Raw genomic sequence first — 19,244 nt, forward strand, 5'->3', positions numbered from 1 at the left:
AATGGATTTATTAAGCTAGTAATAGAATTTCAAACATTTTTCTCTGAAGTTTGAACCTAGCATTAACACATTAATCATATTTATGCATTTTTTTTAGAGGCAAATAATATGAAGTACACAGCACAAACTGGATTGTGGATTTATAAAGCTAGTATAAGGGATGCCGGTACTTTAACATGCATTGCAGTTTTAGGTAAGATTTTTAAAATAAGGCTTGGCAAACGGAACAATTTTTTGTGCGGCTAGGCTGCAGTGTGTACTGCGGCTAATGTATTTTACGGCTCTATGTAAAATTGTCTAAACACTGTAGAAAACCAAAAACACACTATCTAAATTTCTGTCAAATGCGTTTATTTAGTCCAAACTACTTTAAATATGAAGATAAACTTTCAATAGAAAGGAGTGTCTACATATCCATTCAGGATATAAAAATTGCTGGCAAAAAAAGTTTTGTCCAACTAATGAAGATTATTTAGTCACAAATGTTATATGCCAAAATATCAGAATTTGTAAAACTTTAGGTACCAGGTCCAGAATAAATTTCACTCCAATGTTCCCTCCCACTCTACCTGATAAAACATGATGTTTAGGAAGAGAGACAGCAACGTACAGATCATATTTACAAATAGTTGATCATAATGAGTTGACCCTACCCATACCAAGGTAATTTCTCAGCATCTATGTAAAGGAGGCTTATCTACAATGATTATTGGTTGGTTAGCTGATGAAATATATTTCTTTTCTATGTTACATTTTTTTTTAATTTTAAGGAGTTATTTTTTTTTATGAAATAGCAGCTTACTAGTTTTCTTAATCGTAGCTTTTTTCTTCTAATACTTTTTGAATAACTAGCGGCTACGCCCATAGCCTCTAGGGGCTTTGCCCCGATTGATGATTTAAAAATATTGGGTGGAGGAATAAAATTTTTTTTTTTTTTTTTTTTTTTTTGGGGGGGGGGTTAGGGGTGTCCCTCGCGCCAAGGAAATAGCCTATAACCACCACAGGACTAGTAGGTATATTCCCTAAAGAGTAGAATTCGATCGGTTCAGTGGTTACCGAGATCTTAAGGGACGGACAGTTAGACAGACGGACGGACAGACATCATTCTACTTTGCATAATAGATGAATATTAACATAATTGTCTTTCTAATAATCCTGAATGTAACCCCATCCCCCCCCCCCCTCCCATTCTAATTTAAAAACCGCAAGGCTAGAGGGAGAGCCACAACTAGTAAGGGAAAAAGAGAAACATAATTGAAAAAGTTCATAAAGTTTATTCTGGAAATACAAGACGAATTTTGTTGTATTCATTCGAATCCGGTGGATTAGGACCGGTTCTAATTCATGCGATAAAAATATGTCTAGCATCGTATTATATCCAGTTGTATATTTTACATCCGCGGAAAGCTGTTTATAAAACGATGCAAGAAATATTTATTCTTTATGGTTTATTAATTACTAAATAGCAGAGTGTCATTAAGCATTATATTCAACTAATTAATTAATTAGTTATAGAACGGTTGTTTAATTGTTTGGATCTACTGCAGTTCATGGTAAAATATTGCTGGTAACGAATATTGCCAAAAATCTATGAATTTTAAAGGCTGCTAGCGGTCAAACGGTTTAACGTACAGATCATGCCCGCACACTGTTTTAAGCGGCATAAGAAGGCCTACAAATAATCTGGAATAGCCATTAATCAATAATGCCTAATTATCTCGCAGTGCAGAGAAATGCGCGAAAAAGGCCTATTTTACGCGTTTTTTCTTCAGTGAAGCTTTCCCTGTGCATCATTGGATCTTGGCTATTCCAGATTATTTGTAGTCCTTCTTATACCGCTTAAAATGGTGTGCGGGTATGATCTGTACGTTCAACCGTTTGACAGCTAGCAGCCTTTAAAATTCATAGATTTTTGGCAATATTCGTTACCAGCAATATTTTACCGTGAACTGCAGTAGATCCAATTGTTTAATATTTTTGGTTCCTATTTCAAATATTTATAGGATCCTGGGACCTTTTCCAGAGAGACCAATTCTTGGAGGAAATTTTACAATTGTTTGTAATATAACAGTAAGTATTTTAAGAGCAAAACAATTCTATTATTAGACAATTTACTTCTGTCTGCAAAGGATAGCTCTTATCGTTAATTTTGGATGTTAGCAACTCTGAAATGATTAAAAGAAAGACTGAATGTCCATTTAAAACATGCTTGTTTTTTTTATACTTTTTTGACAACAATTTTTTATAACACAATAATTATATATATCTTTTTGGGAATAATTATCCCTAGGAAAATAAGGTACAATGTTTAGAGCGAAGAACGTATAATCATATAGAAATTGTTTGTTATTGATGCATTGAACTTTTTTTTGTATAATACCTTCAAATTAAAAATGATAGCTAAAGAAACAGCAATGAACACTTTAAAAAAATTAAATTAGAGCACATTTTTAAGAAATAGAAAAATTTCTTAAATAGAGGCCGATAAAATCCCATTCCTCGCATAGCGTTACTGACTGAAGGACGGACCTTATTCATAAAGGAAAAATTGGAAAATAAAGTACCTTTTGTTCAGATAACTTTGACTGATTTCCAAGCAGGCGTTGATCTGGATATCATTGCAGAATCAGACAATTTTTCACAGGTAAATAAAAATATCTATCCTTATTTAAAAGTTAAAGGATGTTTGTCTGTCTATATGTCTGTGTTTGGAGTAAAAGATCACGCTAACCCCTAAACCGTTATGGTCCTTCTTAACATGCAGTGAAGCTACCTATAGGTCCATTTAAGGTTTAAAACTTTTAAGGTGGGAAGAAGTTTACCTCTACCCTCCAAAACATATCACGCATAGCAAAAAAAAACTTATTTTATGTTTTGTTATATAAAAATATAAATTGTAAAAATGAATTCTCAAGAGCACCTAGAGTCCGTGGCCGTTAGTTTAATATATATGTAGTAACTTTGCTGCTAGATTGATTTATTGTTTTAGAAGTAAAGATTAATTGATAATCCTTTTCACTTCATCCTATAATAATTTATAATCTGTATTGTATGTCTATATTTTTTCTTTAAATAAAACATTTTGATATTTTATCTTTATTAGCACAAAATTTTTATATAAAATAGCTGTCCTTTTAATATTTTTAATGGTTATTGCTAGGCCGATTAGGTATAATTCTATAAGTGAAGAATTTCTATAATTGCACCATGTTAGTACTGGCATAGAAAAAATATTTCAATGAGTTCTATTACAGATTTATAAAAGATTATTTTTACTCTGAACTTATTGATTGTCATTTGTCCGATAATCCGTTTTTTGCCCTCTGCTATTATTGACCTTGTCATCCTTGTTGTTTTTTCACTAAAAGTAAGCACACAATGGCAATTATAATTTTGTTTACTTTACTTTGTAAATAAAATAAACTGAAAATTAACTTTTAAACTTTTAATTTGTTAGAAAACTAAGTTTCCAATTATCCATAAATAAAAATATTACCCCTATAATTATGTATTTTTACAGTGCTCTATCAAAATGGGGATAGATGTCACTTCTTTTGGCCTACCTATTCTATGGGCGTCAAGAAATACACAATACCCCATCTCTTTTCTAGGGGATATCTTTCCCCCTTCCTCTTCCCTTTCTCTTTCCCTCTATTAGGACGTCAATAGAATAGGTAGGTCAAAAACTGTCCCCATTTTCCTAGGGCACTAAACACATCTACTTGTTTTAGAGTAAAGAAACCGGAAGAATAGTTTTGAGCGATACAGATTCTTTTAGAGCAGAGGTAAGAGAGCCCCACAGGGTTAGGTAATTGGCCCGCAGGGTTAGAGCCCCCCGCAGAAGCTAGAAATAGGAGAAAATTTACTGTGAAAAATACGAAGAATCGCCCCTTAAGGTGCGATGTCACAAAAGGGATGATACCCGATTTTTCTAAGAAAGCTAATCGGTTATGCAGAATTTTTCAACTAGGAGCTACACCGATAATAATGTGAGGAGGGGTTTTCGAGCCGCTCTTAAAAGGGTGGAATACCCTCTTTTTAAATAGTTTTAAACATTTCTGGGACATTTAGCCCTGAAAACATTCATATCTGTTTAGCTGTTCATGAGATGTTTTGATACATGCAAACGGACAGACAGACACACAATCTGTTATCACTTATATTATATAGACAAATTGTATTTTGAAAGCATTATGATCGTTCCAATAACTATAAAACCATGTGTTTGTTCTATCTTTTTCATAAAAATATTTACTTAATGCTAAAACCTAACTTTAAATATTTAGGGTAACCGAGATAATCAACGAGTGCGTTCTAGGTAACGTTTTTTTAATCCGTCCCTACGTTACAATTAGCTCTTTTCATTAATTCATTCATGTTAGAATTATTCTATCGGTTTTAAACTTTTTATGGTGATACCTGTTTAAATAAGATACGATATAGAAATCGTAGCAACAATATACCAGAAAGTCCAAATGTTCATTTAAAAAACATGCTTTTTATTTCAAAGCTCTTAACCCTTAACAGTCGGGCCCCTTGCCGCACCTTAATCAGTCGGGGGGGGGCGTTCAACGCCCCCCCTCATTATCTCAGTTCCTATTAGAGCTAGAGGGCTAAAATTTTTTGTGCAAGTCCCCTGTGTTATGGTGAATTTCCGACCTTAAGTAAGTCAAGGTCAATTTCCGCTTCCTTCACCCTTTTATTTAACAACCTTTGTTTTTAGGTCCTTTTTTACTTAAAAATTTCAAACGGCTGTAATTTTTTTATTTTTAAAGCTGAAAAAATTTTTTTTTGCAGAAAATGTTTATTTTTATTTAAATTTTATATTTGAAATATCAAAACATAAGTTTCAGCGGCCGCAGCTGTACTTGGCAGCTGCCAGCCGCCGCAGTCGGCGGTGGGCGGGAAAACGGCGGCGGATCTTTAAGAAATTTTAATACATTATGTAGACATGTAAGAAAAGCTTAAGTTTAAAATTTGAAGTCTCTAAGTCAAAAATTGTGGCCACAGGAGCATTTTAAAGATTTCTGGAGACCTGGAGGATCAGGACCTGCAGGATCATACCTGGAACCTGAAATTGACTTGAACACCTGTATTTAATATGAGAATGTACTACTAGAGGATATTTTAGTATTTTGGTAAGATAAAATGCTTTGTTTAAGTCAAAAACAAATTTTTGTTCTTTACCTGGATGACCCTGCCAGGTTTGCTGGCATCCTGTGCCCGCCAGGATGGAGATATTCAAAAAATTCCAACTCTCAGTTATGTGTCATACCCATACTTAAAAAGTCAAGCAGTTTGGGCTCTTTATCTTTCACACACAGAAAATGAGATAGAAAAAACCGGATGGGGGGCGTTCAACGCCCCCCCCCCCCGACCGTTAAGGGTTAAAGCTTAAATTAAATTCTCAAAATATACCGTTGAAATATTCTAAAAATTATGATTTTGTTATAAGTAACGCAACCATTAGACAGATTCCTTTTTTTGGCTTAGTAACTCGGACAGAAAAACAAACCGACTTATATAATTATTGAATAGTTAAGCTTCCAATATCTATATATACCTTATTATGAAGATTATGAAGGTCATAGTTTATTATTTTATGGTTTTGCTTTGAAAGATATAATATAAAATATTACATTAATATTATTTAATATTTCTTTTAATTTTGAGTCCCTTATTATGCGATTATGTAAAGCACTGTTAATTCATTTTATTTATTGCTATAACTTGCATCAAAATCTATACTTTATTATATGCATTTATATATATATATATATTTTAATTTTAGAAGCCTAACAGTGTACAATCTGACTTCTGGTGATAGTGGTTATTATAGATGTATAGCAACTGGGAAACACGTTACAACCCCGTCTATCAACAGAAAATCTGTCCAGGTACGATAAAATGTCCTAGTAAAGCCTCATACAACAAATTAACTCTGAATTATAATATGCGCTAAAATGAACCAATCGCGTGTCTTAATTGTCAAAAGATATCCAATGATACGAATGTGTTTCGACATGGAGACATGTGATTGGTTCATTTTAGCGGCAATTTCAGACATTCGATTATTCGCCTTTTTCAAAGTGATATTAGTTCCAGGAATCGCAAAAATATACGAAAATAGGAAATTATAAATTAATGTCAATATTACTGAAAAATCCACATGCTTAATAGTTATTTCTCGTATCGTATTATAAACGGCTTTCCGCGGATATAGAATGTACAATTATAAGATTGAAACTAGTTTTTTTAGCCCCGAGGTGCCGGTGGCACCGGCTAAAAAAACTGGTTTTGATCTTATGATTGTACATTTCTATATTCGTAGAAAACTGGATATAATACGATGCTAGACATAGTTTTTTTTGTATGGATGAGAACCGGTTCCTATCCACCGGATTCGAATGAATACGAGAAAATTACTTCTTGTTACAATTTTTAAATTGAACAAAAATTTGACGAGAAATATACCAAGTTTGAAACTCAGAGGACAATTCAACATACGTCTACATTACCGATCAGAGTTATTTTTTACGCATGGACGAACTACAGTCAGACCCTAACTGTAGAAAAGCTGGATTTTAAGTAGTTAGTCTTGATAATAATTTGATATTTGCTAAGTGTGCCAAGTACTATTGATTTTGATAATTTGTTTATTCTATATTTCTTTAATTTCAATAAGTCAGGTGGAATAGGAGTTACTTTAGCGCTTATAAAACTATCAAATATTACTTTTTCCAGTATAGCTTCGAAACCAATTAATATCCGCTTAATTAGAAACGGTCTAAGCCATATTGAAAAATCATGTATCGTGTCGTATTATATCCAGTTTTCTGCGAACATAAAAATGAACAATCATAATTTTAAAACAAGTTTTGTTAGCACGTGCCTGCGGCACCTCGGGACTAACAAAATTGATTTTTATCTTATAATTGTACATTTCTTTTTCCGCGGGAAGCTGTTAATAATATGAAATAATATTTAGTCGACATGCATAAACACCATACAAAACTGTATGTCCATCAATAATGCTAGTTTTAACATGTTCAATTGGAAGAAAGATATCCTTTACAGTTTAGCATCTCGAAGTTTCTAGGTAGTGCTTCTAAAGGCCTCTATGGGGGTAGCAGCTAGAACTATCTAAAATATATTTGTATTTTTTTAGGTTTTTAATCCTGTTGGAGCATTCATTGGAGAATTTGTATTCTCTGGAGGTGCCAACACTATTGAGATAAAAAACCAAAGAGTAAGTAAACAAGGATGACCACAGCCATGAAAGCGAAGCTCTGAAACGGTAGAATAAACAAACATTAACACTTGTAGAGTGTCAGAACTGATTAATCAGAATACAAATCTAAACAAGTAAATTGATTTCAAAACTGCTTAATTAGAGGATACTGTTTAAGGACATACTTTCATTTTTAGGACTTGTTTTTAGAGATGCTTCGCTTTAAACATTGTACCTTGTTGTAATAGGAATCAGTATTTTAAAAAAATTAGATGAATAAGATAATATATTTATAACACATAATATATCTAAAAAGTTAAAAATCAACATGTTTTAAGTCTACGTAAGGGCATTCTGTTAACGATTATAGAGTTGCTACGTTTTTCAATAGTACCTAACCATTATGGAATCATCGTGCAAAGTTTGAAATCGTTAGGACAATTATAACATGTCTAAATGAATAAAAATTCTAACCGCTACGGACTGACGGACAGACTGAGTGACGGACGGACGTACGGACCGACCCTAATTAAAGAAAAGCTTCTCTTTTAAAAAACAATAGATTTACTAATCTAGATAGATGGTCAATAAGAAAAAATGACCCGTCCAACTAAGATAAATTGTCAGTTAGACCTGATGAGGATTTTGTATTTTCTATACTGTGTTACCATTGGTCTCAATAATGAATTATTCATCTAGACTTTTTATACCTATTCATTCTAATAAACCTGTTGTGTAGATAGGTATGCACTAGAGAAAACGAATTAATTTTCTTTTAATTCAAAATAGCCTTTAGGTCATGAAGTTGTTACAAATTATATAGGAAGGCGGGATAGGTTGATAGAAGTTTAATTAATCGAAGACTTATAAATAATGGTAAAAACTGTGCTATAAATAGATATGACCTATTCTATTGTATAAAATAGTAGGTTTTCGCTAACTACTGACTAAATCAGTGAACTGATTGAGTTCTCCATACTAGGTAGGCATCACATAAAACCTGGGATCATTTTTATTTGCATTAAAGTCTTTTGATGGTTTTGTGCTATTTTTCAACCCTTGTCTAACCCTAGTCCCTAGATGTTAAAGTATAAATGTTTTATTTAGGACAAAGCAGAATGGGTTTTCGATGTACAGGTTATGCCCAGGGATAAAGCTATTTACAGGTATTCTTATACACAATATCTGTCCCTCTGTATGTCTAAAAAAGTATTTTAACTTAAATGGTTTCATGATTTTGCATATTATTAATTATTTGTTTAACTCTATAAAAAGGCTTTGTTAAAGTCAAAACAACATTTTTTTCCTTTATGATGTATAACACAGTTTTACAGTATTTACAAGACCATATAAAGACTGTAATAAAGAGCTTTAAATTATGATAATTTATGTAATCAGTACATTTAAAGGTGTTAGATATGTCAAAAGTAAAAAGATTACGAAAAATCAATATTCAATAGTATCAGGAAATTTTTTGTAAGGCTTTAAATTTGATAAATTTCCCTATTTTTTGCCCCGAAACAGAAATTGGTACTGCTAGTTTTAATTTTATTATACACAGAAAACATTATATAATTAGATATTACGTTATAATTGATAAAGCCAACTGTTATTACATAATTTTATGTGTATATTTATTACATAAAAGATAAAAGTCACAAAAACAATTTATGTTTATTGTTATAATAATCTATTTTTAACCTTGACTCTCAATCTATGTTATATTCAATAATATGTCTTTCAGCAGGAAACAAGGATCATAGCATCCATAAAAGCGAAAATATAAATGACGCTTTAATGACGTTATACGCTTTCAGGATTATTAAGCATTGTTACAGGAATCATAATTAAAGGTTAAAAACAAAAGGGCTTTACCAGGGGGTTAAACTTTAAGGGTGTGAAAAAAAGTTGGGAGGGTATACCTTCATATTCTAAAAAAGCTTCGCTGCTTAAACTCAGGGAGGGAGGAGACATTGGGCTGTATATTAAATAGTCCCCAAAGATTCATAATAACAGTTTCTTATTCGTTTGCTTAATTAACAACTTTGAGGACTTTTATTGAATTTGATTGGTTGTTTCATTAAGTTGTTTGTCCAATTGTTAAACCACAAATTGTATTCTACAGAAGAGGCAATTCTGTGTATCATCATTAGGGAGGTACATAAATTTATCAGACATTGTCTTATCTTAGATCCCTTGCATAAATTTATTTTTTTGCTTTTTCGTACTACCTTGTTTTCTGTGAAACTGTTCTGGTTTTGACATATTTATATTGACTTTATTGACGTAATTCTGAAAAGAAAATCTGTGCTTTATTCATTTTTGGAGCATTATTCTTAATAGATTTTTCTTTTTAGAAGCTTTCTTAATGCGAAGCCTTTTTTACATTTATTGTCAGTACGTCAGTAATGAAGAACCTTGTTGAAAGCGTTGCATCTCTTTAGTTAAGTCATATATAAGTAATTATGTCAGTTAAAAGCGTCATGTACTTTTTTTATTCTAATTAAATATTATTTAGACTTCATACATACACATTCTGCCTCTTATAAGTGTTGATATTCCATTGTTCTGCTATCTAATTTGTTGGGCTTCGATTTTATTGTCATCCTTGTTATTCATATTATCGTCAGATGAAATTTATAAAACGTTAGGTTGCCTATTCGTAAGGTCATATAAATATGGAGGGGGTATATATTACAGACTAAGACCAAAATTTTAAATAAATTAGTCTAAAACCATACAGGGGTCAATATAATGCTCCTCTTAAATGAAAAGGTAATTATTGGTCTGCCAGATCTTAATCAACAAACAAACACTATATAATAAAATTAGTAGACAATAAGCTTAAATCAAATGTTAAACTCCCTAAGAATATTGAATAATTGATTAATTAATTTTACATTTTTTCGTCCCGGATTAACTAAAATTTGATTCAATAATTCTTTCAAATCTGAAATAACCTGTGATTCTATTCTATAACTTAAGGCTATTCCCCTATAATCTAGAGGCTTCTATTTAAAGGAGTAGAGAAGAGCAAAAATAACCATCCGAAGACCTAAATCGAAAAACTAAATAGCCTATAACCTTCTCTGGACTTAAGTTTTCCAAAATTGGTGAACTCAATTCAGTAGCCATCGAAATCTTAAGCTACAAAAAGTTTATATAATCAATCGGATTACATTTTAAAGTATTTTGCGCAAAATCGAATATAATTTAATCTACGCCATTTTCATACATTTCTAAGAAATTATATTTCATTATAAAGAAATATGAATAATAATTAATTATTATAATTGATAATCTTACGTCAATTATTATATGTTCATGTAATTTCCCGAAAATACAATTAAATTATTAAGTAGCTAGCGGATACTCCTCTCTAAGTGTACTTTAGAAGGAGAGGTAACAGATTTGTCGACCCACTACCTGAAATTTTAGTATTAAATAAAAAATTAAGTGATGACTTTTTTGTAGGTACTAGGAAGAGTTAAGGTTCCTCCCCCCTCCTCCCAAAAAAATAAAAAGAAAAAAAACCTTACTCTCCATGCGTTGTGCATAAGACCCCCTAGAACCCGCACCCTCCAATTATTTTATACTTCTAAAAAACCCTTTGCCTTTGTAGGGATTAGTATACCTGCGAGATAATATCTTCCGATATCCTTTTTTTCTATAAAAAAAAATTATGGTTCATTTCCTATATGAGGGATATCGCCAAAGTAATTGTTTATTTTTTGAAGGTGGTACATGCCCAACGGAGACCTGGTGAAGGATGGCCAGCTTGTCAAATATCAAAAGAAAATTGATGGAAGCAAAGTCACTGTTACAATAAAGGTAAAATAATAGTTAGAGGAGCTGTTTGATTTTGGTGTGGCTCCGGCTTCTGCTCCGCAGAAGCTCCAACTCAGGATTTAGCTCCTACTCCGACCTAAAATCAAGAAAAACTCATCATATGTTTTTGTTAAGTGTATTTTTGACTTTTGAAGGTTTTAAAAGTTTAATTTTTGATAAAAATGGACTTGAAAAACTTAAAAGGGGCGTTTGCACACGCCACAACAGAGTTACCAAATTATAATTAATAAAAAAAATCTTTTACTTTAGCTAACCCGGAGACGGAGCTGTTTTTCAACGAGAATTACGGCTCCAGATCCGGCTCCAGCAAAATATGGCGACTCCCCACTCCGGCTCAACAACGCTGGTTGGTAAAAAAAATGTGAGGATATCAAATCATGATTAAAAGCTTAAAACTTAAAGAGTTTTCCCCAAAAAGGAATATAGTTGCTCAGTTGCGGCTGCAATTATATGGAAACAAACAATGGCATAACATTTACGATGAAGATATTGGGGCTCAACTGCAGCTGTATATTGTTTATATTGTTAAAAAAAACATTGCTAAAAATAGTTTTCAAATTGTGCTATGATTTATGACTGATCAAAGCCTCTCTTTTGTTTGTTATATGGAAACAAACAATGGCATAACATTTACGATGAAGATATTGGGGCTCAACTGCAGCTGTATATTGTTTATATTGTTAAAAAAAACATTGCTAAAAATAGTTTTCAAATTGTGCTATGATTTATGACTGATCAAAGCCTCTCTTTTGGCGGCGCTAATAGAAGCTAAGGCCAATACAATACCGATAGTTTTATTAATATATTCTTTGCCATATTAACAACGCATACATTATCATCTTTACCTTTTTAAAAGCAAAGCTTTTCTATAATTAGGGTCTGTACGTCCGTCCGTTACGGATAGCTTTTTATACAATATTATAAGCGAAGCAACTCTATAATCAAGTCCTAAGAATGTAAGTATGTCCATAAACATTATCCTGTATCAATCAGTTTTTCAACAAATTTACTTACAATTTTGCTTTGACTAATATACATTTATATTATGGCTATTCAGTTCTGACACTATACACGTTTTAATTTAATGTCCGTTTGTCCTACAATTTCAGAGCTTCGCTTTTTGGATGTTTTCATCCTTGTTTATATATTTTTAAGCATACTTTATATAACAGGATGTAGACATAAATGACATTGGAGTGTATGAGTTTGCTGTTACTGTAGTTGGACCAAAAGGAAATGAGACGAAAAGTGCTTCTTTAGGTAAATTAGATTTCTATCTATCTACCCATCTGTCTATATATCTATCTATCTCGCTATTTATCAATAGTTAGACCAAAAGGATATAAGAAAAAAGTGCTACTTATAATTATATCTATCTATTTTTCTTTCTAGCATATATCAATATATTAAAAGTAACTAGCAAAAATGTCAAAAAAACCTTCGTTTGATTTAACCATAACATATGTTTAAATAAGAAAAACTAAATATAAAAATAAACTAGGGGATAGATTACAATCTGGTATTAGAGCTACGTTACCTAGAATTTGTTGTGGTTACTAAGACCTGGCTTTACATTTTAAGTAGTGCCAAACTTCGGCATGCTAATATGTATTGATATTTCAGAATTGATAGTGAAACAAGAGCCGAAACTTAATATTACTGTCAAAGGAACAAATATTTTAATTACTTCATGGAATTTAAAAAAAACAATACCGAAAACTGTCATACCACGCAAAGATGCAATAAAAAACATAGAAATATAAATAAGTATTATATGTTTCAGAAAACTTAGCATAGACATGCAGACATTGTGAGGGATCTTAAGCTTTGCAGAACACAGCTTTTTTTATTTTAACGGTGTTAATAGTTATGCAAAAAAAAAACATTTTATATGGCTACATAGCTGGACGGACGGATGTAGCTAAATATTAAAAAGTTAGGTTTTCTAAATTCTCATTTTAAACATCATAAAATACATTTGTTGATATTAGCATTTTAAGAAGAAAATGATTTAACATTCATTTTAAAGAAATGTTTTTATTCGCAAATATTTTTGCATACAGCTTAGTTTCCCCTACTCGCAAATAATTGTTAGTTTGATATTTGTATATTATCAGATTATTCGCACAAATTTTTTTCACCAATGGAATTCTATAAAATATCATGTGAAGCAACTGGATATCCTATAGATAAAGTAAGTTTTAAAAAAATTTAAGCGGAGCTTTTTTATGTTTAAAGTCAGCCGGTACCTAGCTCTTATGGTAGACTTAAGCATGTTTAAACATTCTATTATGTAAACCGTTCTATTATTTTGGAATAAATTGAAAAAAAGGATAGGGTTTTGTTGTATTATTTCAGGACAGGTTTATGTAGGTTATATTATATTGGGTACTGGCTAGCCCCGCAAGGTTCGGGCACCACAGGTATAGGCTCTGCAAGGTTAGCCCTGCCCCCCTTGGGTAAGGGTATGAGAAGAAATTACCATCTCCCTTATTTTCAATTTATCTAAAATAAGGGGGTTTTGTTTTACTGTTCTATAGGCACTTTGAGTGAAAGAACCAAATAATTTTGATCATTTAATTTTAAAAATCATTATTGGAATTTTTGTATATGCTTTTTGGATTACGTTTTCTTAGACATAATAGTCTTTTATTTTCAGGGATCGTTGTTTTTAAAGTTTATACCTTGCTCGAGTAATCAGCTCAAAGATGATTGTGACCACAATAGCAGTCAACGGTAAGGAACTAAATTTGCGTGCACAGGGTTTTACCAGGAGGGGAGGGGAGGGGGGGGGGGGGGGGTTAAAATCTACCTGAAAGTTTTGACACCCACTTGAAACCAAGTTTGAGTGGGTAGTGATGCAGACATTAGGAGGGGTGTTATATTATTGTAAGGTGTACGAGCCTTAGGTTGTAAGACAGTCATTCACTGGGTTGGAAAACAATACATATTGACTTTAGATGTAGTTTTGGCAAGAAAAGAAAATTTGCAATAATATTTGAACTTTTGTAGTCAATTAGAAATATTTAGTAGATTTATGTAGTAAAATATGTCTCAAATATAGGTATTAGATAATCTACCTTGTTATTAGCATTACTCCTGGAGACTTGGAGCCATTAGATGACGTCAAAGACGAGGAATTTCACTATAAATGGGTTTCTAATACGTTAGTTCAGGTAATCTTCAATTTCTCTTATCCTTATGATAAAGTAAGACAGTCTGTGTGTCTGTTTATCTGTCTGTACCAAAAGATCTTGCTTATCCCATGACTCTTCTTTTTAGTCCCGGTAAAGATGCTGTGAGTATTGGTGCAAAAAGTATGACGTAACAAAAAAAATAGCCAATGAGAGGCCGTTATTGACCAATGGTAAAATTTATAGTGGACTCTCATTGGCTAATTTTTTTGTTACGTCATATTTTTTGCACCAATACTCACAGCATCCCGGTAAAACTTTATTTATTTTTGTACAATTAAAGTGCCCCTAAAGACTGTTAAGTTTTTTACATAACAAAATATCTTTTTATTAACCCTTAACGGTCGGGGGGGGGGCGTTGAACGCCCCCCCCTCCGGTTTTTTCTATCTCATTTTCTGTGTGTGAAAGATGAAGAGCCCAAACTGCTTGACTTTTTAAGTATGAGTATGACACATAACTGAGAGTTGGAATTTTTTGAATATCTCCATCCTGGCGGGCACAGGATGCCAGCAAACCTGGCAGGGTCATCCAGGTAAAGAGCAAAAATATTTTTTTTGACTAAAACAAAGCATTTTATCATACCAAAATACTTAAAAATCCTCTAGTAGTACATCCTTATATGAAATACAGGTGTTCAAGTCAATTTCAGGTTCCAGGTATGATCCTGCAGGTCCTGATCCTCCAGGTCTCCAGAAATCTTTAAAAGGCTCCTGTGGCCACAATTTTTGACTTAGAGACTTCAAATTTTCAACTTAAGCTTTTCTTACATGTCTACATAATGTATTAAAATTTCATGAAGATCCGCCGCCGTTTTCCCGCCGACCGCCGACTGCGGCGGCTGGCAGCTGCCAAGTACAGCAGCGGCCGCTGAAATTTATATTTTGATATTTCTAATGTAAAATTTACATAAAGATAAACATTTTCTGGGAAAAAAATTTTCTTCTAGCTTCAAAAATAAGAAAATTACAGCCGTTTGAAATTTTTAAATAAAAAAAGACCTAAAAACAAAGGTTGCTAAATAAAAGGGTGAAGGAAGCGAAAATTGACTTAGACTTATAAAAGGTCTGAAATTCATTATCAAACAGGGGACTTGCACAAAAAAATTTAGCCCTCTAGCTCTAATAGGAACTGAGATAATTAGGGGGGGCGTTGAACGCCCCCCCCCCCCCGACCGATTAAGGTGCGGCAAGGGGCCCGACTGTAAAGGGTTAATATTTGCTCTCTTTCCTACTTTTATTCTACTCTAAAATTCTGACTTTGTTAGCAAGTGAATATTGTGGTGTAGATTAATTCATTTTTTCACTCTATCCTATTTACTAGCGAAGATATTGTATTATTCACGTTTTCTGTCCAACAACAGTCCGATCCATTATTGGTATACTTCTTTTCTTTTTACTTCACTTGTTTATGTTTATTTTAATAAAAAGTTTTCTATTAGTCGTAATTATAATTTTATGAAAAAAAAAATAATGAATATTTCTAGGCAACTGCGAGTGGCAAATATGAGTGTCGTATCTGCACAGTTAGACAAACACTTTGTCAGTCAACATTTTTAGACTTCTTTCTCTCAAAAGCAAAGGTAAAAAGTTATAAAACTAATTCTATTATTGTTATGAAAAGCACAGCAATAATAGTACAATAATATTTTCTATCTAAAAATCAAATCGTTTTGGACTAAAACCTGTTAAAATATTCAGATACAATAGGATTTATTTTCGATATTAACTTACCCCCCAACCCCGTCGGATATTTTTACAATTGCCAAGCGCCCGCGGCTAGTCACACTAGTGGGCAGAGCGCTGCGGCCATGGAAATTATTTTGTAGGGGGGGAGGGGCGTATACAAATTTTCAAATTTTGAAAAACAAAATCGAAGGGTGTACTTTCACCTCCACCCAAAAAAAATTATATCTAAATAATTTAAATTGTAGGATGGATTACTGATAAAAGACAGTTTAGATGACCCACCTAATGAAGATGGATATATTGAAGGGGACTCTATGAACGTGACCTGTATAGGGTCCAAATATCAATATAAATCAGTCTATTGGACTAGACATGATAAAATGTAAGAAACTATTTGTAGCACAGCTACTCCATAATTTAGATATATTCGTTTGTCAATCTGTCCCAACATAATTTAAAATATATAAAGGGGGACTCTATGAACGTAACATGTATAGGGTCCAAATATCAATATAAATCTGTCTATTGGACTAGACATGATAAAATGTAAGAAACTATTTGTAGCACAGCTACTCCATAATTTAGGTATGTTCGTTTGTCCATCTGTCCCAACATAATTCAAATTATGTATGTAAATGGGGACTCTATGAACGTGACCTGTATAGGGTCCAAATATCAATATAAATCCGTCTATTGGACTAGACATGATAAAATGTAAGAAACTATTTGTAGCACAGCTACTCCATAATTTAGGTATGTTCGTTTGTCAATCTGTCTCCAACATAATTTAAAATATATAAAAGGGGACTTTATGAACGTAACCTGTATATTGTATAGGGTCCTCATATCTATATAAATCTGTCTATTGGACCAGACATGAAAAAACGTAAAAAACTATTTGTAGCTCAGTTACGCTGTGTATAAAGTATGTTCGTATGTATGTCCGAAACTATGTAAAACTCTATAAGGTCCTCTATATCTTTATAAATCTGCCAACTTGACTAGGCATGATAAAATGTAAGAAACTACTTGTAGCCAAGCTACTCTATATCTGAGTCGTATGTCCTTCTGTCACTGAGTAACAGTAATTAATAATACAGTGTGTTTTTTTTTATGAGAACTTTTTTGAAAGCAATTTTACCCCACTTATAGTTATCAGAATTTAATGATTAATGGCTTATTTTCTTCGTTTTTATAACCATTTATAGAACATCAAAAAAATATTTCAGTTTTTATTAAAAAAGTGCAGTAAAATCAAAAATTCAAAAGGTGTCAACATCTAAAAATGGTTTTAGCGCATTTTTCTCATGCTTAAATCTTCTACCCTTTGCAAGAATGGCTGCAAAACGCTTCAAAGTAGAGTTATAGAGGTAAAAATTTATACAGATACTTTTGGAGACATGTACTAGAACATATCAAAGTTTAAAGGTCATATCTCAACCAGGAAGGGAGTACTGGTCCCCCAAAGTCACTACTGAAAATCCAATTTTTTTCTTGCAAAGGGTAGAAGATTTAAGCTTATATCAAGCTGATATTTTGTGAAGATTCCTATGCGTTTCAAGTCAATATATTACTTTGTTGGTGTTTCTATAGATAATGTTATTAGAGTCATTTCATGTTTACACGAGAAACATAATATTTAACCTTGCTTCTGTTAAAGATATAATATGTATATTCAAGATTCATTTAATAATATATACCTATATTTTTATATAACTGATATGATTTGTTTTAATCTTTAAACGGAAATTTTTAATTATATTTATATTTAAATATATGTAGATAATAATTTTTTTGAAGATTCGTAATACGAAATGCATCTAGTCAATAACTAACTATTATGTCTGTCTGTAAATAATGCTGAAGGGTTTATTTCTTTTAAGGAGCATCCTCTATATAATTTACTTTATTTAACTTTTCTTGATATTTTACAAAAAGTGTTTTATCCTTGATGTATTTAGATTACCAGCAGAAGAGATCAACACAGAATTTGATTTCGTATCAAACCTTCAAAAGGTATTTTTTAACACTTTATGGGACAATTGAGATTTTGGGAATTAAATTCGCCCCCCCCCCCACACTCATTTTCAATGCTTGTGTTGGAGGGGGGAGGGGGGGGGTGATTTTTTCTAGTGTCGAATTCGCTTGGTAGGATGGTAATACCCTCCCCCAAAATAGTTATAAACCTTCCCAGGAACTATAAGAAGCTACACTTAAAGGAGAAACTTAGCGGTCCTTTAGTTAGCTATGTTCTAAGAAAAAAAAACAGACACAAAGATAGACAGGCAGACATCCTGTTACTTTTATATAAGAATATATATATTTTTAGGATATGTTAGAAATCGAAGACACTGGTATATTTATTTGTAACGCTGTTGAACATCAGAAAAATGACCAACAAAGAAGTAAAATCATTAGAAGAGATTATTTACTTAATGTCAGGAAAAGTTTAATATATGTATAAATAAAATAATTTTCTATCATTTTTACTAACTAATCGTTTACTTAAAGACTTAAAAATGAATATTCCAGTCCATTATAAAGTCTCTTTGTGTTGTCTATTTTTTATGTATGCGTAGAATCTCTAGTATCTTCTTTCCTCACTGAATAATATTATATAATAATAATGTTATTCATTCTATGATAAGTCGTGTAAACACCTAGGCATCTATGACCGTTTTCGGTCTAGTTTTTCCCATTATCTTTAATCAAATGTGATTAAAAAATATTATCGTTATTGTATTTAAAGTATTAATTTTACACACCTTGACTTTAAGGTAGCATTTGATATCATGGTGTGAAACATTGTTATAATACAATACTGTTTCGGTATGTATTCTTGTATTCCCTGGCAAGTTCGAACCCATCAATCCCTGTTTCCTTACACCAAATTTCCTAGAGAATGAGTGTGTTACGCGGCATTCCTAACTATCTCCGCGCGGCGCGTGGCTTGTAAACGGACAAAAGAAACGCGCACTTTTCCTTTGATTAGTCCCACATGAGGAGCTACGTGATTGAAAATAATGTATTGCTTGAATATACATGCGCTCTGATGTGTGGAATATCTCAAATAAGCCTTCTGCTTAGTTTGACATCATAATGTGGTAAGAATTTATCTTTAATTCTTAATAATAAGTGTAGTATGGTATATTTTTACGAAGAAATTTAAAACATTAATTTTTCAACAAATAGACCATTTAACTGCTAACTTTTGACATACGAATATTTTCCTTAATTTTATTGATCATTTGAATCTAAAATTATCAATTTCTGATGCTATTTAA

The 19,244-nt window shown here is 32.2% G+C and overlaps 1 protein-coding gene across 1 annotated transcript in view; it reads left to right on the plus strand.

Moving 5' to 3' along the window:
- LOC145329700 (vascular endothelial growth factor receptor 1-like) overlaps nucleotides 1–19,244 on the plus strand; it is a 76,946-nt gene that overhangs the window by 6,125 nt on the left and 51,577 nt on the right. The window contains exons 7-25 of the mRNA XM_080174062.1: nucleotides 98–193; nucleotides 591–663; nucleotides 2,004–2,070; nucleotides 2,576–2,644; nucleotides 3,732–3,785; nucleotides 4,287–4,318; nucleotides 5,792–5,897; nucleotides 7,169–7,249; nucleotides 8,339–8,397; nucleotides 10,969–11,062; nucleotides 12,253–12,340; nucleotides 12,704–12,746; nucleotides 13,196–13,274; nucleotides 13,740–13,816; nucleotides 14,172–14,256; nucleotides 15,759–15,854; nucleotides 16,206–16,342; nucleotides 17,922–17,976; nucleotides 18,290–18,400. Coding sequence (XP_080030188.1) covers nucleotides 98–193; nucleotides 591–663; nucleotides 2,004–2,070; nucleotides 2,576–2,644; nucleotides 3,732–3,785; nucleotides 4,287–4,318; nucleotides 5,792–5,897; nucleotides 7,169–7,249; nucleotides 8,339–8,397; nucleotides 10,969–11,062; nucleotides 12,253–12,340; nucleotides 12,704–12,746; nucleotides 13,196–13,274; nucleotides 13,740–13,816; nucleotides 14,172–14,256; nucleotides 15,759–15,854; nucleotides 16,206–16,342; nucleotides 17,922–17,976; nucleotides 18,290–18,400 — 1,502 coding nt within the window. The remainder of the gene's footprint in view (nucleotides 1–97; nucleotides 194–590; nucleotides 664–2,003; nucleotides 2,071–2,575; nucleotides 2,645–3,731; nucleotides 3,786–4,286; nucleotides 4,319–5,791; nucleotides 5,898–7,168; nucleotides 7,250–8,338; nucleotides 8,398–10,968; nucleotides 11,063–12,252; nucleotides 12,341–12,703; nucleotides 12,747–13,195; nucleotides 13,275–13,739; nucleotides 13,817–14,171; nucleotides 14,257–15,758; nucleotides 15,855–16,205; nucleotides 16,343–17,921; nucleotides 17,977–18,289; nucleotides 18,401–19,244) is intronic.

This window comes from Acartia tonsa, chromosome 10 (assembly GCF_053477335.1).
Source record: "Acartia tonsa isolate MP-2025a chromosome 10, ASM5347733v1, whole genome shotgun sequence".
Taxonomy (NCBI): domain Eukaryota; kingdom Metazoa; phylum Arthropoda; class Copepoda; order Calanoida; family Acartiidae; genus Acartia; species Acartia tonsa.